Below are 17774 nucleotides of genomic sequence, written 5' to 3'. Positions count from 1 at the left end.
AAGAAAGAAAGAAAGAAAGAAAGAAAGAAAGAAAGAAAGAAAGAAAGAAAGAAAGAAAGAAAGAAAGAAAGAAAAGCTAGGCTATCCTTTCCAGAAGTCTCATAGCAGGCTCTCCTTTTACCTCTCATTAGCTAAAATTGGTGAAATAACCATTCTTAAGTCAGTCATTCCAAGAATAAAATCACTGATGTCACTGGATTGGATGACTTATCTGGAGTAGGAAGGATTTGAGAGCATTACCTTTGACGATCAATTTAAAAATCTAAACGAAGACCTCAGTGAGCTTGTTCCCCTAACATTTTCTTTGCTTCATTTTATAATACTTTATTGTTCTATAGACATCTGGATATATACTAAAGACAAGCCATCACATAATTAGCCCTTACGTTGGACATGGCTCCTATCATAAAGGCACTTATAATTTACTGAAGGAGGAAAGTTATCTACACACTTACTAGACAAAAAGGTGTTTGTTCAAGATTAAGTAAAAGGAGTAAATACAGTGGTGAAGACTATAGACACAAGAGCATCCTAAGGTTACAAATAGTAGCAGACAAAATATCAATATTTAACAAATACTAGGTTAATTGGTTTGATTTTCTGATTTTATAATGCTGATTATGGATCCAAATAAAATTAAATCTTTGTCAACTTGAGTATTTTCTCCATTTTAGTAAAATGTTACTTATTGAGCCAGTTGTGAGGATTTTTGTTTCTCTCTATGAGAAGTTTGGCATCAGGATTGGAGGTAGACTCATCAACAATCTGTTGGAGGACCTGAAGTGCTTGCTGCAGAAGGTCAAGAACTGCAGTCTTCAATATTGATTGAACCTCCAAATTAAGAAAACAAAGATTCTCACCACTAGGCCGATTGGCAGCATCATGATAGATGGTGGTACCTTCAGTTTGCTTGGTTCTAAAAATCAGTAAATTGAAAAATGAATTGCACTGGGAAAGTATGTTGTTAGAGACCTCGCCAAAGTACTGAAAAGCAACAGTGTCAGTCTGAAGACTAAGGTGCACCTGATACGGGCCATCGTCTTTGCAATTGCTTACTATGCATCAGAGAACTGGACAATGACTAACTAGGGAGGATAGAAAGAGAGTTGATGCCTTTGAGCTGTGGTGCTGGAGAAGAGTGTTTAATAAACCATGGACTGCTAGGAGAACAAACAAGTTCATCCTGGAGAGGGTGTAGTTGGGCTGCTCCTTGGAGGTAAGGATTTTGAAGCTTTGTCTCACATACTTTGGACATGTTGCAAGGCAGGATCAGTCCTTGGAGAGGGATGTCGTGCTTAGGAGGGTAGAGAGATAGCGCAGGAGAGGAAGACCCTCCATGAGATGGATTGATTCAGTTACTAGGGTAATGGGGGTAGGTGTGTCAGAGACAGTGAGATTGGTACAGGATAGAGTAGGGTTTAGGGCTGTTGTGCATAGAGTCAATATGAGTTACAGGCAACAGACTCAATGACACATAACAACAACAACAACATATAGATATATAATCTATACTGAAAGCTGTAGTTTTACCTGTCAATCAGTAATTGCTTCAAGTCTTACTCTGTGCAAGCAAGGTTGTGTCATTTGCATATTGCAAGTTGTTAATATGTTTCCATTCAATCTTGATGCCATGTTCTTTAGACATGCTGCCTTCTTAGACTTTTGCTCAGCACATAGATTGAATTATTGAATTAGTATTTATTTAGCATCCACCATGCACTTTTTAGCAAACTATAGGCAGGTTACCAACTTGAACAGAAAAAGGTCCTAACTCTCTGGTTGAGGTACCCCAAGACTTTTGTTCTTTGAATGAGCATGGAATCAAGCTATGAGGTCCTCAAAGTGGATCCTGACCTCATAGGTGAAGTTAAAAAGAAGACTTAAATTACATACATGCAAGGATCAGTTTAAAAAAAAAAAAAGGATTCAGGAAGTACACTCAAACTTATTTCCATTGAGCTGACACTGACTCATGGTTGACCTTCGAGTGGGTTTCTGAGATAGTAAATGGCACAGGTGAAGATTAGCCATCCTTCTCTCTCAAGGGGCAGTTGATAGATTTGAACCACCAAAGAGGATGTGCTGCAGCTTCGTACAAACTCTGCCGCCAGAGATTTCCCAAGGGGATAAAAAACTGATGATCATAGATATAGTTCTTATGAATTCAACTGTGATAAAAAGGGTGTGTCAGGGAGCCATTAATGTGCTGGGATGAAGATGGGCTGGAAGTCCAACAGATATCTTCTCTCTTACTGCTGGGAACAGGATTCTATTTTTCAGCATCTTTTGTATGACAGTAGGACAGAGTTAGAGCCAAGAGAATATTACTGTGACGGTTTAGTGAATTTTCAGGTCTGCTATATGAAAACCCACGGGCATCAGTCTCCGTCTTCTTTTCCCTTGACTCAGAAGTGGAAATCTATCTATTACAAATAGTAGAGTCACAAGATGGTAAATCCTGGGACCCTGATTCAGCCGAGAGCAGATCACCTGCCTACAAAGAGCAGGAGCTGAGATGTGAACATCCACTGTGTCGATCCACTGAAATTTGGGGAGCACTTTCTACAACCACAAATATTATTATCTTGATTAAAATGTTGTGGTTGTTGTTATGTGCCGTCGAGTTGCCTGCGACTCATAGCGACCCTATGTACAACAGCCCTAAACTCCACTCTGTCCTGTGCCAATCGCACTGTCTCTGACACTCCCATCCCAATTATCCCAGTCACTGAATCAATCCACCTCATAGAGGGCCTTCCTCTCCTGCGCTCTCCCTCCACCCTCCGAGCATGATGTCCCTCTCCAAGGACTGGTCTCTCCTCACAACATGTCCAAAGTATGTTAGACAGAGCCTCAGAATCCTTGCCTCCAAGGAGCCACCCGGTTTAACCCTTTCCAGGACAAATCTGTTTGTTTTTCTAGCAGTCCATGGTATTCTCAATACTCTTCTCCAGCACCACAGCTCAAAGGCATCAATTCTCCTTCTATCCTCCTTAGTCATTGTCTAACTCTCTGATGCATAACAGGTGATTGCGAAGACCATGGCCTGTATCAGACGCACCTTAGTCTCCAAAGAGATACCATTGCTCTTCAGCACTTTGGAGAGGTCCCTAACAGCAGACTTTCCCATGGCAATTCACCTTATAATTTCCTGGCTGCTAGTGCCAAGACTGTTGACTATGGAGCCAAGCAAACTAGAGCTGTGTACAATCTCAATCTCTTCACCATCCATCCTGATGCTGCCAATTGGTCCAGTGGTGAGAATCTTTGTCTTCTTGACATTGAGCCTCAATCCATATTGTAGGCTGCAGTCCTTGACACTCTACAGCAGGCGCTTCAGGTCCTCCTCAGTTTCAGCAAGCAGGGTTGTGTCATCCGCATAACGCAGATTGTTGATAAATCGTCCACCAATCTTGACCCCACATTTCTCCTCATAGAGCCCATCCTCCCGGATAATCTGTTCTGCACATAGGTTGAAAAGGTGTGGACATAGGATGCATCCCTGGCATACGCCCTTCCCAATTCTGAACCATGTAGTGTTCTCTTGCTCTGTTCTGACGACTGCCTCCTGGTCCAAGTATAAGTTTCGCATTAGAACCATCAAGTGTTCTGGGATTCCCATTCTTCTCAGAGTCAGCCACAGTTTGTTATGATCTACACAGTCAAATGCCTTTGCATAATCAATGAAACACAGATAGACATTCCTCTGGTATTCCCTGCTTTCAGCCAAGATCCATCTAACATCAGCTACAATATCTCTAGTACCACGACCCCTTCTGAAACCAGCCTGGACTTCTGGTAGTTCTCTGTTGATGTGCTGTTCCAGTCGTTTTTGGATAATCTTCAGTAAAATCTTGCTTGCATGTGAAATCAGTGAAATTGTTCTGTAGTTTCCACATTCGGTTGGGTCACCTTTCTTTGGGATAGGAACAAATATCGATCTCTTCCAGTCAGTTGGCCAAGTGGTCGTTCTCCAGATTTCTTGGCACAACTTGGTGAGCACGTCCATGGAAGCATCTGTTAACTGAAATAAGTCAATTGGTATACCATCTATTCCTGGAGCCTTATTTTTTGCCATTTCCTTCAAAGCAGCCTGAACCTCTTCTTTCATCACCATAGGCTCTTGCTCATATGTTGTTTCATGAAATTCTTCTGTCTCCCAATTCCTTTTGATACATAGATCACTTTATTTTTTCCCCTACTAGAGTATAAATTATTTGAAGCTGAGGAATGACTCTTGCTAAGCTTTATAATTAGTAGTTACAACTAAGCCCTTTGGACTCAGCAGATATTAAGAATACCTATGTTGAATTGAAAGGAAAACTAGGTGCAGCCCAGAACAGGAAATGGCATTCTGAGGCAGGATCACATAAGCGATATATTTAAATGGCTGCTAATTTAGCGGAAGCAGAGGATTTAAGTGTGATAGTAGTGGTAGCACTGTACATTTTTTTTAAAAAAAGCTATATTATTGAAGTCTAAATACAAACGTAATTCTCCTATTGATCTACCTACCAGAACAATATGAAAGTTAATGTAGAAGGTCCTGTAATTCTTCTTTGGTGCCATTGAATCAACTAGGCTGGCTAATGCCCCTGTGAACACAGATGTGAACCTGGCCCAACCCTTTACCAGCATCAAAGGTCCTAGGGAACTCTGGTGGCCTAGTGCTAGGAAGCATTGCTGCCGACCCAAAGGCATCTGAGTCCATCAGCTGCCCCATGGGAGAAGGATGGGCAATCCCTTCCTTCCAGGTGATTGATTGCCTCTGAAAACCTCCTGGAGGATCAGCTATAGTTGCTTCTGGCTCTACTGCACATTACAAGTACAGAGGCCTTGTAAAGGCCTTGGGAATCATTGAGTCATTGTGGAAAATATGAGGGGGCTTTTCCCAGTTTCTTGGCTGGATCGTTTAACTAGAGAAACTATTTCTCGCCGTTCCCCGCAAGTCACTGATCATAACCTTTATTTTATATTCGTATTACTCTCTTTATGCCTGCCTTATCTGACTGAGACCAGATAGATCAAAATAAAATATCCACAGAAATTGTGCTGTTGGATTTTTTCCAAACAGCACCAGAAAAGGAAGTGCCAGAAATTTCAGAAGAAAGCCTGTTTTCATGAGATTTCCTGCCTTCCTTACATCACAACGTGTCCAAATAATTCAGATAACCTTCAGTTGAACTCTGTGTTGCTTCATTCAGAAGGAAACTACATAGCTGAGGGCAGCTTACCCATTTGTTAATGGGTACAGTTTAGAAATTATACTATATTAATGCACCTCAACCAGAAAGAACATAGGTTACCACAGTCCTAGTTATAATTCTTTATGGCCTGATGTCTGATGTCCTGCCCTGGCACCTGATCCCCCACTTTTTGCCAACTCTCTTCCCTCAGAACCCTTCCCAGTTGTCTGCCAACATTTCTCTTCCTTCAGGGCTTGTCTCTGACAAATTTTTGAAGAATATCCTTCTCAGACAGTAGTTATCAATCATTTCATATATTCTCGAAGACTGAAAAATACAATGCTTGTTTTCTTCTTCATATCATTATCCTTAAACAAACTCAGAAAGACCCCATAATTGTCACAGTCTTGGGAAATATAAGAATGATGTTTCTACCTCTTCAAATCTTACTTCTGGTACTGTAGAGATGACGTCTGGCATGTCTGTTGTCATGTACTTTCACTATGACATTAATGTCTTCATGGCACGGCCCTGTCACTTGTTTGGATTTTAAGTCTCTCTGCTTCCCGTTGCTTCCTTCCTAGAAGTCTAACTTCCATTCTCCCCTCCAGTATACTCTTTGGTTTGCTGTAGAATATTAACAATATAATTTTTTTTTTCAGTAAGCCACTTGCTCTGTTAGAAAGGTCAAGACTCTCTGTCTCACAGGCTTAGAATTTGGCATGTTTTCTTTATCAAAATTTGTGCTATTTTTACCAAAATGTAGAGACAGTGCATACAACTGAGGATGGCATGCAGTTAACCAAGCATGTGTCCCAACCCCTGCCACATGGGTCAGAACTCAGTCACACCTGCTGGTGGGCCGACACATCATCACAAACCTATCACAGTTACCTATCCACTTCTCTTCATATTTGTTTTCACAAAGTAAAAAAAAAGTTAAGAATTCTGGCACGTTTATGGTAGGAAAGAAGTTCACTCATTAAAAAGAAGAAAATAAGTATATTTTTTAAAAAAAGAATATTGACTACACAATCAAATCACCCAGAATGAAAGAGAACAATATTGCCAAGCAGCAGAACTACCCAGAATCTCCAAATCCTCTCCTCTTTTCTTTGGAGGGTGATATTTGAGATTATAAATAAATGAAAATCTCAGTTGATGTTGTAGGTGCCCTCAAGTCAAGTACAAGTCACAGCAATCCTGTGAAGAGCCTGTGAATGAACCCTTTCCTATCCTGTGCCATCATCACCATCTCTGGCACACTCAAGGCCATTGCTAAAGTCAGTGTGTCATTCTATCTCATTGGTAAGTGACAAAAAGCTTTCCATAGTGTCTCTCTCTCTTTCTCTCTCTCTCTCTCTCTCACACACACACACACACACACAGAGAGAGAGAGAGAGAGACTCATTTTCTGCTGAACTGGAATTAAGGAGAAAGGGCATCAAATTGTGAGTTTTTTTTTTCTTTCCTGTCTTTGTGATTCTTTCTTTTCTCGGATGTTGAAGGTCCTGGTGAGGAAATTTTGTTTTAAAAAAGCAAAGAAACAGGCCACATCGGAAGGGGAGTAAAACCCGCATTCTTATTTGACATCTGGAATCCAGTCTTCTTGTAGGAACTTGTTATAGAAATCGAACTAGAACCACCCACCTCAACCACTCCTATTCCTGGTCGCAAGGCTTCTTGCCCTGACTTGGTCATTTGTGGGGTTTATTGTGAGGGAAGATTACCTCCAATAAAGCCCAGGTGAGCAATGAGGACGCTGTTTCCTCCCCGCGCAAAAGATGAAAGCAGGGCAAGTGGGGAACAAAAAACATCAGCCGGGGCTGCTCGCCACGATTTCTGCGTGATCCGCTCAGCGCAAAAGCCTTACCACGTATGTGCCACAGTGAACCTCCGCTGTTTGGGGATGTTGCTGCTGAGAAGCATCCTGCGCAGAAGCCGGGGGGAATTTCTCGGCGAAATCACTGGCGACAGCTTGGGGGACACGGATTTCCTTGACGTCTTGGACTTCTCCTGCTGCAACAGGTTTTCCCGCAAGGATTTCACAAGATCCTCGTTCAGCCACGGGTTTGGGCAATGCGGGTTGTCCACTTCAGGTACAGCCAAGGTGTCCGGGCTTGCAGTCTGCTGAGCCATGTCCGCGGTCAACTTTGCGCACTTGGCGACAATCCAGGGCAACGTGGTTGCCTGGCCCGTTTCCCGCGATTCACTTGCTCAGACGCCAGGAAAATAGCCAGGGAAGCAAGTGGGATCCAGCCGCTGCTAGTTCATTCAGAGTGGGCTGCCTCAGTCTCTCCCAGGCAGCGGTGCTGGGCGGGGTCTCCCGGGAAAGCCTATTAGACGTCACCCCTCCTCTCGCTATCCCCTTGCCAAAGCTCACCAGGAGCGCCCACGGCACAGGAACATGGAGGGAGCCACCGCGCTCGCACGGCCTTTGTCCGCGCTACAAAGCTGCCTGTTAAAACTATTGGAACTAATGCGCTGCAGCTGCTACAGGGACTTGTGCTTATGCACATAAGGAGTCCGGGGGGAGGGCTCCACCATCAGATGCCTGCTGCTTGGCTGTGGGGCTTGTCTTTCCTTTTGCTTATTCCTGAAACCAAAGGAGGAAAGAAAAACTTTGAACTTGACCTTCCTCTCCCGCAAGGACTACATATCTCCCTGCAGTCCACTTTCATAAAAGAAAATTGCCAGTCCTTTGCTTTTTACAAGGGAAGGATAAACAAGCCCTGGCTAGGCAAGAAGAAATATTTCCCTGCTTGCTAAATGCGGCTTGATGCACCTTATGAGACGAATCTTAAAAAAAAATAAAGCTGACCTTCCCTTCCCCACCCTCCCTCGCCCCTTGTCTCTCTCTGTTCTCCGCTCAGAACCCAAACAAAGACAAACAAAAGCTACTCTGCAAACTGATTGTATTACAAATTGTCTTGTTCCTCACCTCAGCTAATTATGACTCTTTCATAATCAGACCCACCAACATTTATTATATGTTAGCATGTATATACTAAGACAGACATACACATTCCTAGCCAGAGATGGAAAGTGTCCAAGAGTCACCTAAAAATAGTGTTGAAGTTTAACGTCTTGCATAATTTACAAAAGTTTTATGTACTCAACTAGAAAAATCATAAAATCCTAGATTTTGATGGCTACTTCCTATATTATTTTTTCCTTTATTGTCTTTTTAGATATTTCCCTCTGTGATCATTGCTTTGCTATTGGGAGTGAGGAATGGAATCACAATTCAAGCCCGTGACAAGATGAGTTAAAGTTTTATTATACAGGCATTGGAATGCTGGAATTATCACAACAGTGGGTGAAAACACACATTACCTGCACTGGGAATCCTGAGAAGTCTACGACAGTTCAGAATGAAAATCAAAATACATATTCCAAGTTGTAAAATTTTTGTGTGTGTAAGTGTGTAAGTCTGTTTTGCCAATGCAATAAGTCTTTTTCTTTATGACTAGGGATGATAGAAGGCGAATTGATGCCTTTGAGCTGTGGTGCTGGAGAAGTGTTGAATATACCATGAACTGCTAGAAGAAAAAATGGGTTCGTCCTGAAGAGGGTTAAACCAGGCTGCTCCTTGGAGACAAGGATTCTGAAGCTTCATCTGACATACTTTGGACACGTTGCAAGGCAGGATTAGTCATTGGAGAGGGACATCACGCTTGAGAGGGTGAAGGCACAGTGCAGGAGAGGAAGACCCTAGATGAGGTGGATTGCTTCAGTGACTGGGGTTTTGGGAGTAGGTGTGTTGGAGACAATAAGATTGGCTTAGCATAGAGCAGGGTTTAGGGCTGTTGTACATAGGGTCTCTATGAGTCGCATGCAGCTCGACAACATATAACAACAACAATAACATTGGTTTGCATGTCTCATTTATGTACATTGTGCTTCACAAATTCCTTCATTCACATTGTGCTTCATAGGATTAGTCTTATACATTGTATTGTAGAAAATTAATCACCATTGATCTATGTCCATTGTTACTCCATCTTTTTAAGCTCCTGCTGGATCTGTCTTAATTCCTTCACCCTCTCCCTCTGCCCACCAAACTTTTCTACTTAGTGTCTCCTCTCATCCTCCAGCTCACTCCTCCTTCCCCTTTACCATTTGGACTTGTATGTATGTATATTGACCAGTTACTTAATTGGGTGATGATTCAGGCCATAGACTTCACAATTACTTGCTATGCATCGGAGAGCTGGGCTATGACCAAAGATGACAGAAGAAAAATCAATGTCTTTGAGTTGTAGTTCTCGAGAAGAGTATTGAACATACCATAAACTTCCAGGAGAACATATTTATCCTAGAGAGAGTGAAACCAGGCTCCTCCTGGGAGGCAAGAATTTTAAAGCTTCATCTCACATATTTTAGGCATGTCGCTTGGAGATGGAAATCATGCTTGGAATGGTGTAAGGGACAGTGTAAGAGATGAACAGCCTGTATGATATGGATTGACACAGTAACTGAAGTAATGGGGGTGGGTGTGTTAGAGACAGCGAGACTGGTTTAAGACAGAGCAGAGTTCAGAGCTACTGTGCATAGATAGGGTCACTATGGGTCACAGGCAACTCTATAGCACATAACAATAGCAACAATAAATTTCAAACTATAAAATGCCCAAAGATTTTACATATACAATTCTGTGAACTTTGCATGCTCTGTAAACATCCCAATTAAGAAATATATAACATTTTCTCTCCCCAGAAGATTCCCAGTCAATTCACACATCCCAAAGGTAAACAGCCTTCTTAATTCTACCATTGTAGATTAATCTCACTGTTACTAAACTTCAAATGAACATATTGATCTTAAACTTCATCTATGTGGTTGGTTGGTTTTATCAATAATTGCTTTTGCCTTTTTAAATGGCTTTTTATTCATTCTTTGATAGGCATTTTCCTCTCTCTCCCTTCCCCAATTCACTTTGTAATGCATCTCTTGTTCTTGATAGTACTTTACATACACACAATGTATGATCACACATTCTCTTCAGTGTGTCCCTTCTCCCATTCCAGAGTAGTGTTCATTATATATCCATTCTTTCCCTGTTTCTCCTCCCTATCTCCATCTTAGTTTTGTAACAATGGCACTATGTAATATTTGTTCTTTTGTGACAGAGATATTTCCACTCAGCATAATAGCTTCCAGATTTATCCATGCTGTGAAATGCTTTACAAATCTATTGGTTTTCAGTGTAGTGTAATATTCTATTTCCCCCCCTACACTTTTTATTGGCTTGAATGTATTTTGGGGGGGGAGTTAAAAGGTTCAGATTAACAACAAAATAGAGTCAAAACTGTTCCCAAAATGTACACACAGGCACTTCAGCCTTGAGGCTCATAGCTCTACGTGTTCCCGAGTCCTCAGTCCTGCCAATACTGGCTTTCCCAACAATTGTTCAGCAAAGTTTTCCGTCCAACTACTATTGACTTCCTCCATCCCCAGCCCCCACCCAAAAGTTTGTATCCATTAGTTTGTTGACAAGCACTTTGGCTGCTTCTGTTTCTTTGCTATTGTGAATAATGTTGCAATAAATACAGGGGTGTGTACATCTTCATCAAGTTTTTGCATCAAAGCTCTGGTTTTGTTAGGGTATATTCCTAGTAATGGGATAGCTGGATAAAATGGCATTTCTATTTCCAGTGTTTTTAGAAAGTGCCATACTGTCTTCCATAGAGTTGTTGTTGTGTGCTGTTGCATATGAACAGACCCATAGCTGACACTCCAGTGGGTTTTCAGAGGCAGTAAATCACACAGGAGATTGCTCATCCCATAGAGCTGCTGGTGGCTTCAAACTCCATGCCTTTCAGAATGCAGCCCAGCTTCTTACCAGTAGACCACCAGGGCCATTTTATAATCCCACCAGAGAGATGTTAATTTAGACAACAACAATGAGATAACATCTCACCCAGTAAAGTTCAACAGGGCAGCAAGCAACAAATACTAGCAAGGATGTGGAGAGATTAGAACTCCGCTTTTATTGTCAGTTGGAAAGTAGTAAATTTTTTTAATCTTAATAACACCCCAATAATATAAGAGGGAAACAGTAAATATGTCCAGGTAAAATGGTAATTGGAATCATCTGATTCCATTTTTGCTATTTTTGTAGTTATCACTCAGCTACTTTTCAGCATCTCCTATCTCCTTCCTTATTCATTCTACCATAACTTTCAAGACCTTGTTTTTAAAATGATCATGAATAGGAAACATGGAGGGTCTGTTTACGGAAGGACAGCATCAGTCACCTCCTTCATCTTTCTCTTGGAGTACTGAGCTCAGGGGATATGTGTACCATGGCCTAATCAGAAAATTGGCTATGCAAATATGTTAATTGGAAAAAATTTACTAGCCAAGGTATGAATGAATCTGATTCCTTGAGAAAGAATGCCAGAAGGGGTCATCAGTGTATATTATTAGTAGTAGCAAATGCCACAGTGAACTAACTTCCCTTCTCTGTATCTGACAGGAAACTCATGGGTGGCTTATTCTGTATATGGCTGTGCTGCTAGCTGAAAAGTCACACCTCCATGGTGGTTCAAATCCGCCAGCCACTCCATGGAAGAAAGTCTCTGAAAATGATGTCTGAAAACCTGTTGGAGAGTCAGTCATGGGTCAGTTTCAACTCAACAGCAATGACTTTGACTTTTTCACTTTCCCTCTATCCTCCACCCCTCTTGATGCATTCAGGGAGCTTACAGGTATAGTTCACAGGGAGCTTTGTTGCTTACACAGATGCTGCTCCTCTCTGGTAGTTCAAATCCACCTGGTTCCATGGAAAAAAAGATGAGCAATTCCCTCCCATTTGATTCACGGCTTCTGAAAGCCTGCTGGGTGATCAGCTTTGAGTCAATTCTAACTCCAAGGCAATAAGTGATTTGAGTCTCTCCACACACATAATGGTCTTCCCAATCTCTTATTATGCATCAGAGAGTTGGACAATGACCAAGGAGGATAGAAGGAGAATTGACATCTTTGAGCTGTGGTGCTGGAGAAGAGTATTGAGAATACCATGGACTGCTAGGAAAACAAACAGATTTGTCCTGATTAGGATTAAACCGGGTGGCTCCTTGGAGGCAAGGATTCTGTGGCTCCGTCTAACATACTTTGGACATGTTGTGAGGAGAGACCGGTCCTTGGAAAAAGACATCATGCTCGGAGGGTGGAGGGAGAGCACAGGAGAGGAAGGCCCTCTATGAGGCGGATTGATTCAGTGACTGGGATAATTGGGATGGAAGTGTCAGAGACGGTGCGATTGGCACAGGACAGAGCGGAGTTTAGGGCTGTTGTACATAGGGTCGCTATGAGTCGCAGGCGACTCGACGGCACATAACAACAACAACCACACACATACACATACATTGACAACTACATTAAGAGGTGTGTAAGACTGGTGTGCAAGGCCTGCCCTAGAAGGAGCTCATAATGTATCAGGAAGGATGGAAAATACTCAGAAAAATATAGTGGTGCACCTGGAAAACAGTCATTTGTGAAAAAAAATAAAAAAGATGCACAGGAATAAGACAGAAAGAGACAATATTCACAACAATGGGCTTAAATATATCAAAGACCAGGAAGATGGCACTCAGGAGCAGGTAATGTTTCATTCTATTATGTTATACAGGAGGTTGCCATGAGTCACAGCTAACTCCATGGTAACTAACAACAACACCGTGCACATGACTAGTGAGGGCACTCTGGGGTGGAATGCAGCTGAGTGAGAGAGTCCAGCAAAAAAGATGTGCATTCAGGTGGAGAGGCTCAGAGGTGCAAGTGGAATAAGGAAGAAATGAAGAGGTTGTGTGCAGGAATGAAAGAAAAGAAAGTACAGCAATTGCTAGATATTAAATCTGCACAGGCTTTTAGAAAGAAAAGCTTCAGTAAAGTGGATAAGGCATTAACTCCCACATGCAATAAATTGAGTGTTTCCGACATGGCAAAATAAAATTTAGGGAATAAAAAAAATTAAATCACACTATCTAAAGATTCTGATGGATTCAACAGAAATGTCGAGGCTTTTCTTTTGTGGCAGCCACCATCCAGACTTTTAAAAAATTAACTTGATGACCCTGCCCTCAAGGTTCTACTAGAGTTGCAATTGTTATGAGCTATCGAGGCAGAATCAGCTCATAATTCACACAGGAGAACACTGCCCATCTTTCTCCCACAGAGCAACTAGTGTAATTGAACTGCATACCTTTGGCTTGGGAGTTCAGCTGCTTCTTCCTTCTAGGCCTCCAGAGCTTCCTCTGGTAGGGCAAATGAAGGGAAAAACAATAGGGATGACAAAACACAGCCCAAGCACCTGCATGAAACTCTTAAGGATGAAGATATTTCACTGGCTAGCTTTTAATAGATTTGGGTGACTTTCAGCAAACAAGTAAAGGGCTTATTAAAAACTATGGGAGCTATGTACTGGGAAATTAATTTAGCCTAGGAGATTCTGGAGCTCTGGTGGCTTAGTGGCAAGAGATTGTGCTGCAATCCAGAAGGCACATAGTTCAAATCCATCAGCTATTCCGTAGAATAAGGATGGGCAATCTCCTCCCTTACTATTAACTGCCTCTGAAGGCCTGCCAAAGGCAACTGTGGGCCAGCTGTGGGTCGGTTCCAACTTGACAGTACACAACAACAACAACAGGCAATTTTGGGTTCTACTTCTTGCCTTTGGCAACCTGTATAAGGCATTTACGAAGAATGAGGTGATAATTAGCTGATTTTCTTATAAAATGTTCAGAAAGACTACGTGTTTGGCTGTTCACAACTAAGCTAAAATGAGATGGAACAATGTCCTATTAAAAATTAACTGAGAGAACTAGTTAAACACAGATGAAAATTGAGCAAAACAGTTATAAATCTCCCTTTGCTTTGGCATATAATTGTGGTATTCAGTTGACAGACATTGTAGATATCCTGTCATTATTGATTCAATATTTTATCATCTGTGATTACCGTCCAATTCCCCAAATGATGTGTGGGGTATACACACTACCTTGTAAAAATAAAACTTGGTTTTGGTTGGAGAATTTTTTACCGCCCCGCCCCCCCGCCCCCCTTTGAAAAAGCCTACAGTATTTCAAGGCCAGGTTTGAAAATCATTGCCTTAGGAAATGAAAATTAAAAGTGCTGAATTTCATCCAAGGTGGGTGAGCTTTGATTTGACTGGCAATTTCCTTTACACTGATGCAGAGACCCAGGGAAATCTCTTCCAACAAGTGCTCTCTGTGGCTTTCCTTTTTCACAAAATCTGGTTAAAATTGGTTGCCAAGAACTTGTCAGCAAAACACTGTATTGTAAGTGGCAGCCAAATAAGGCTGTAGGTTTTAACGAGGGGAAATTTGAAAGTGGGTGAAATGTTTTGATAAAGTCACCCATGCCTAGAATAGTAGATAACATCTTGCAAATGCATAAAAGTTTCCCTAGATGCCTTTCTGTCTATTTGGAAAAAAGTAGTGTGGTTTTGTTTTTCTTGAGACTATTGGGAATGTTTAAAACATTTTACTCCTAATTATTCACATGCAGTAAAACTAAGAAGACATAAGATTGGCACAAAGTCTAGAAAAAATATTTAAAAGTATCCAAATAAGTACTAGCCGGGCAGGATTGCTTGTAATGGTAAAAGGAGCAACGATGTGGCTAATTCAAAAGAATGGATTACATTTAAAGGATTTATACTTGACTATGGACCACATTAAAATCTGATCGTTGGGCCAAGAACAAGGATGACAGAATAAGAATTGATGGCTGTCAGGTATGGTGTTGGAGAAGAGAAGTGAATATTCCATGGACTGCCAAAACAACACCTGAGTCCTAGAGGAAGGATAGCCAGGGAGCTCCTTAGAGGCTAGGACAGTGAAACTTCCTCTCATATGCTGTGGGGATGTTGTCAGGAGGGACCAGTCCTTGAAAAGGGTGTTGTCAGCTGAGAAAGGTAGAGGATCAATCAGAGAACGAGAGGAAGAGCCTAAACAAGATGAATTGATGAGTGACTGTGAGAAGGTACTAGAGTACATCAGAGACCCTGGGGATGGTGCAGGAAGGACAAAGCTCAGATATGTTATTTAGAGGGTCTCTAAGAGTTGTCGTCGACTTGAGGGCACCTAGTAACAACAACATGGAGTATATTGTATGTGCTGCTCTACTATGTTTTAGCTAGTTTCGCAATGTGTTAAAGTCAAATGACTTCTAAATTGTACACAGGATATGGACCATGGAAATAATCAGGTAGTGGGAGAGATTATGGTATCTGGTGGTTAAGGGTGTGTCTGAACCCCAGCTGTGCTGCTTAGTGATTGTGTTACTTGTGGGATCAGTTTCTCATATATGAATCAAAGTGATAATAACAATAATACTAGCTGTCACAGAGGAATGCTACAAAGATTATATGTGCAAATACACAGGATATAAAGTATATAACACAGCTCCTGGTACAGAGTAAACAGTCAGCACATGAGAAACCTACAGTAAATGGCACTTAGTGGATATGAACCAGTTCTTTTGTATTTCATTCCAATGACTCTCCCTGTCACCCTAGGCAATTGTTTCATTGACATTGTTTTACAGATGAAGGATAAAGGAAGTTAAGTGACTTGTCAAATGACAGATAGCTCAGGAATGGGAGAATCAAGATTTGAATCTATGTTTCTTTATTTTATGCTTCTCACTACAAAAGGGAAACAAATCCAGTATATAAAACTGTATCATGGGAGCAAATCTAACTAGAGAGGTTTGGGGTTTTTGTTTGTTTGTATATTTGACTTTATTTTTGTAGCAGTATGCAATATGTTTGTAGGATAAACAATCTGTAAAACTATTTCCATAGTTAGATTAAATATGAATTTGTGTAAAAAATGAAGCAAGAATAATGTATCTGTTAATTGTATTATGTGTGCAAGTCAATAGAGAAGTTAAAAATAGATATTCTTAGCATAACAATTATTTATTCTACTTAAGTATAGTGTATCTTGTTAAAAACAAAATATTACTTATGTAAAAGAATATCTAGTTTATTGAATTAAACTAATATATCTGACTTTATATTAGAGTTATTTTATGAGTGAACAGTGTGTTCTTCCAAACTTAATTAGCATTAATAAAAAAAATCAAACCTTCTTAGTTTTTCTCTAGATTAAAATTAAATGTTAGAGAAACTTATATTAAAATACAAAATCAATTTGAGTGAGAAGTTAACATTTTATAAAGCACAGCATATACCAGCAATATTAGAATATATTAGCACAGAATACTTAATTTATTACTTTTAAAAATGGCTGTAAAACTTATGTGAGAATCCTTCCTTTCCTCTAATACATTTACTTAGAAGGCGCTTACAGTAGCAAGACATAATTCCCGACCAATTACTTTGTTGCTCTAACCCTAGGACACCCTCTCCTGGATAGTCTCTCTCTTTCACTGCTGCGGAGTTGGAATGGACTCATAACTGACTCTCCAGCTTTAAATTGTAAATTCTGAGGCTGTAAATTGCATAGGAGGATACGGACTCTCTTTCTCTGATAATGAGTCTTCATGGGTTTTTTGTTTTGGGTTGGCTTGTTTTTTGGGGGTAATTTTTGGTTTTGTTGTTTTTTCTTTTTTAAATGTCAATATCATACTCTAGATTTCTGGATCGTCTTTCAAGGAGTTGGAACAATAAAGAACTTTCACCTTCAACTTGCAATCACACAAGTCCATGCTCTCCATCTCCCCTTATATCTGAGGTCTCCTGGTAGAGTCTATGAGGAGTTCTAACCTGAGCTGTTAATCTAAAGGTGTTACCTCTCTGGCAACATTCCACCAGTCAATTCAAATCCACCAGTCAAGTACAAATGCTCACTACCATGCATGTGAGAAAAGATCTGTACTCCACGGTGTTTTCAATTTGGGGAAGAAGAATTCCTACCTTTCAGACAACTCTAGGCAGACATGACTTTCTCATCAGTCAATTTGCAGCCTAGCAGATGACCTTGGAAATCACCCTGGGCCGCAGGCCTATCCCCTCAACTACTGAATTGTTGAGAGCACCCCTAGAGCACTGAATTGTTGAGAAAATCACCAGGCATCAATGAAACGCACAGGTACACTAAGCATAAGTGGTTGTTGTTTACTGTAGAGTAAGGATCAACCCACAGCTGACCCTCTGGCAGATTTTCAGAGGCAGTTAATTACATGGGAAGAGAGTGTCCGTCCTTCTCCTGGTACAATGAGTAATTATTTAACTTCATCATCACAGTTACTCAATGAGGAAAGATGTACTATAGAATGGGACTGACATTAGGGTTGTGGTGAGACTGAGAAAAATTGGATAAATTATGCATACTGTATTGAAACAGATAAGGGAGAGAACTGTTTGAAGACGATATATGATTGGGTATTATGGGTATCATTATTCCGGAATGAAGGTTGCATAGTGGAGTGCACTGGGGCCAGGAGGCATTGGATTCTATACCAATGAAATAATTTTTCTTTTACTTTCCAAAGAGAAGAGCAAACTGGGGGGAGGGGTGGCAGGAAGAAAAATGCAACAATGAATGTGTGGAAATCCAAAATCTCTGTAAACGTTGATTAAAATTAATTTTA

General features: G+C 40.9%; 1 protein-coding gene across 3 annotated transcripts in view; it reads right to left on the bottom strand.

Annotated features, from left to right (window-relative positions):
- The window catches only part of PDE4D (phosphodiesterase 4D, cAMP-specific), a 2352803-nt gene that overhangs the window by 1122945 nt on the left and 1212084 nt on the right, over window positions 1-17774 (bottom strand). The window contains exon 1 of one of the 3 annotated variants that reach the window (XM_006891515.1): window positions 7060-7477. The exons of the other annotated variants lie outside the window; for them this stretch is intronic. Coding sequence (XP_006891577.1) covers window positions 7060-7325 — 266 coding nt within the window. The 5' untranslated portion in view covers window positions 7326-7477. Of the gene's footprint in view, window positions 1-7059; window positions 7478-17774 lie in introns of those variants that run through there. 3 annotated transcript variants of the gene reach the window in all.

The sequence above is a fragment of the Elephantulus edwardii genome, unplaced genomic scaffold (genome assembly GCF_000299155.1).
Source record: "Elephantulus edwardii isolate Elephantulus edwardi_28Jun2011 unplaced genomic scaffold, EleEdw1.0 scaffold00099, whole genome shotgun sequence".
NCBI lineage: Eukaryota > Metazoa > Chordata > Mammalia > Macroscelidea > Macroscelididae > Elephantulus > Elephantulus edwardii.
This window is presented reverse-complemented; position numbering and strand designations above follow the sequence as displayed.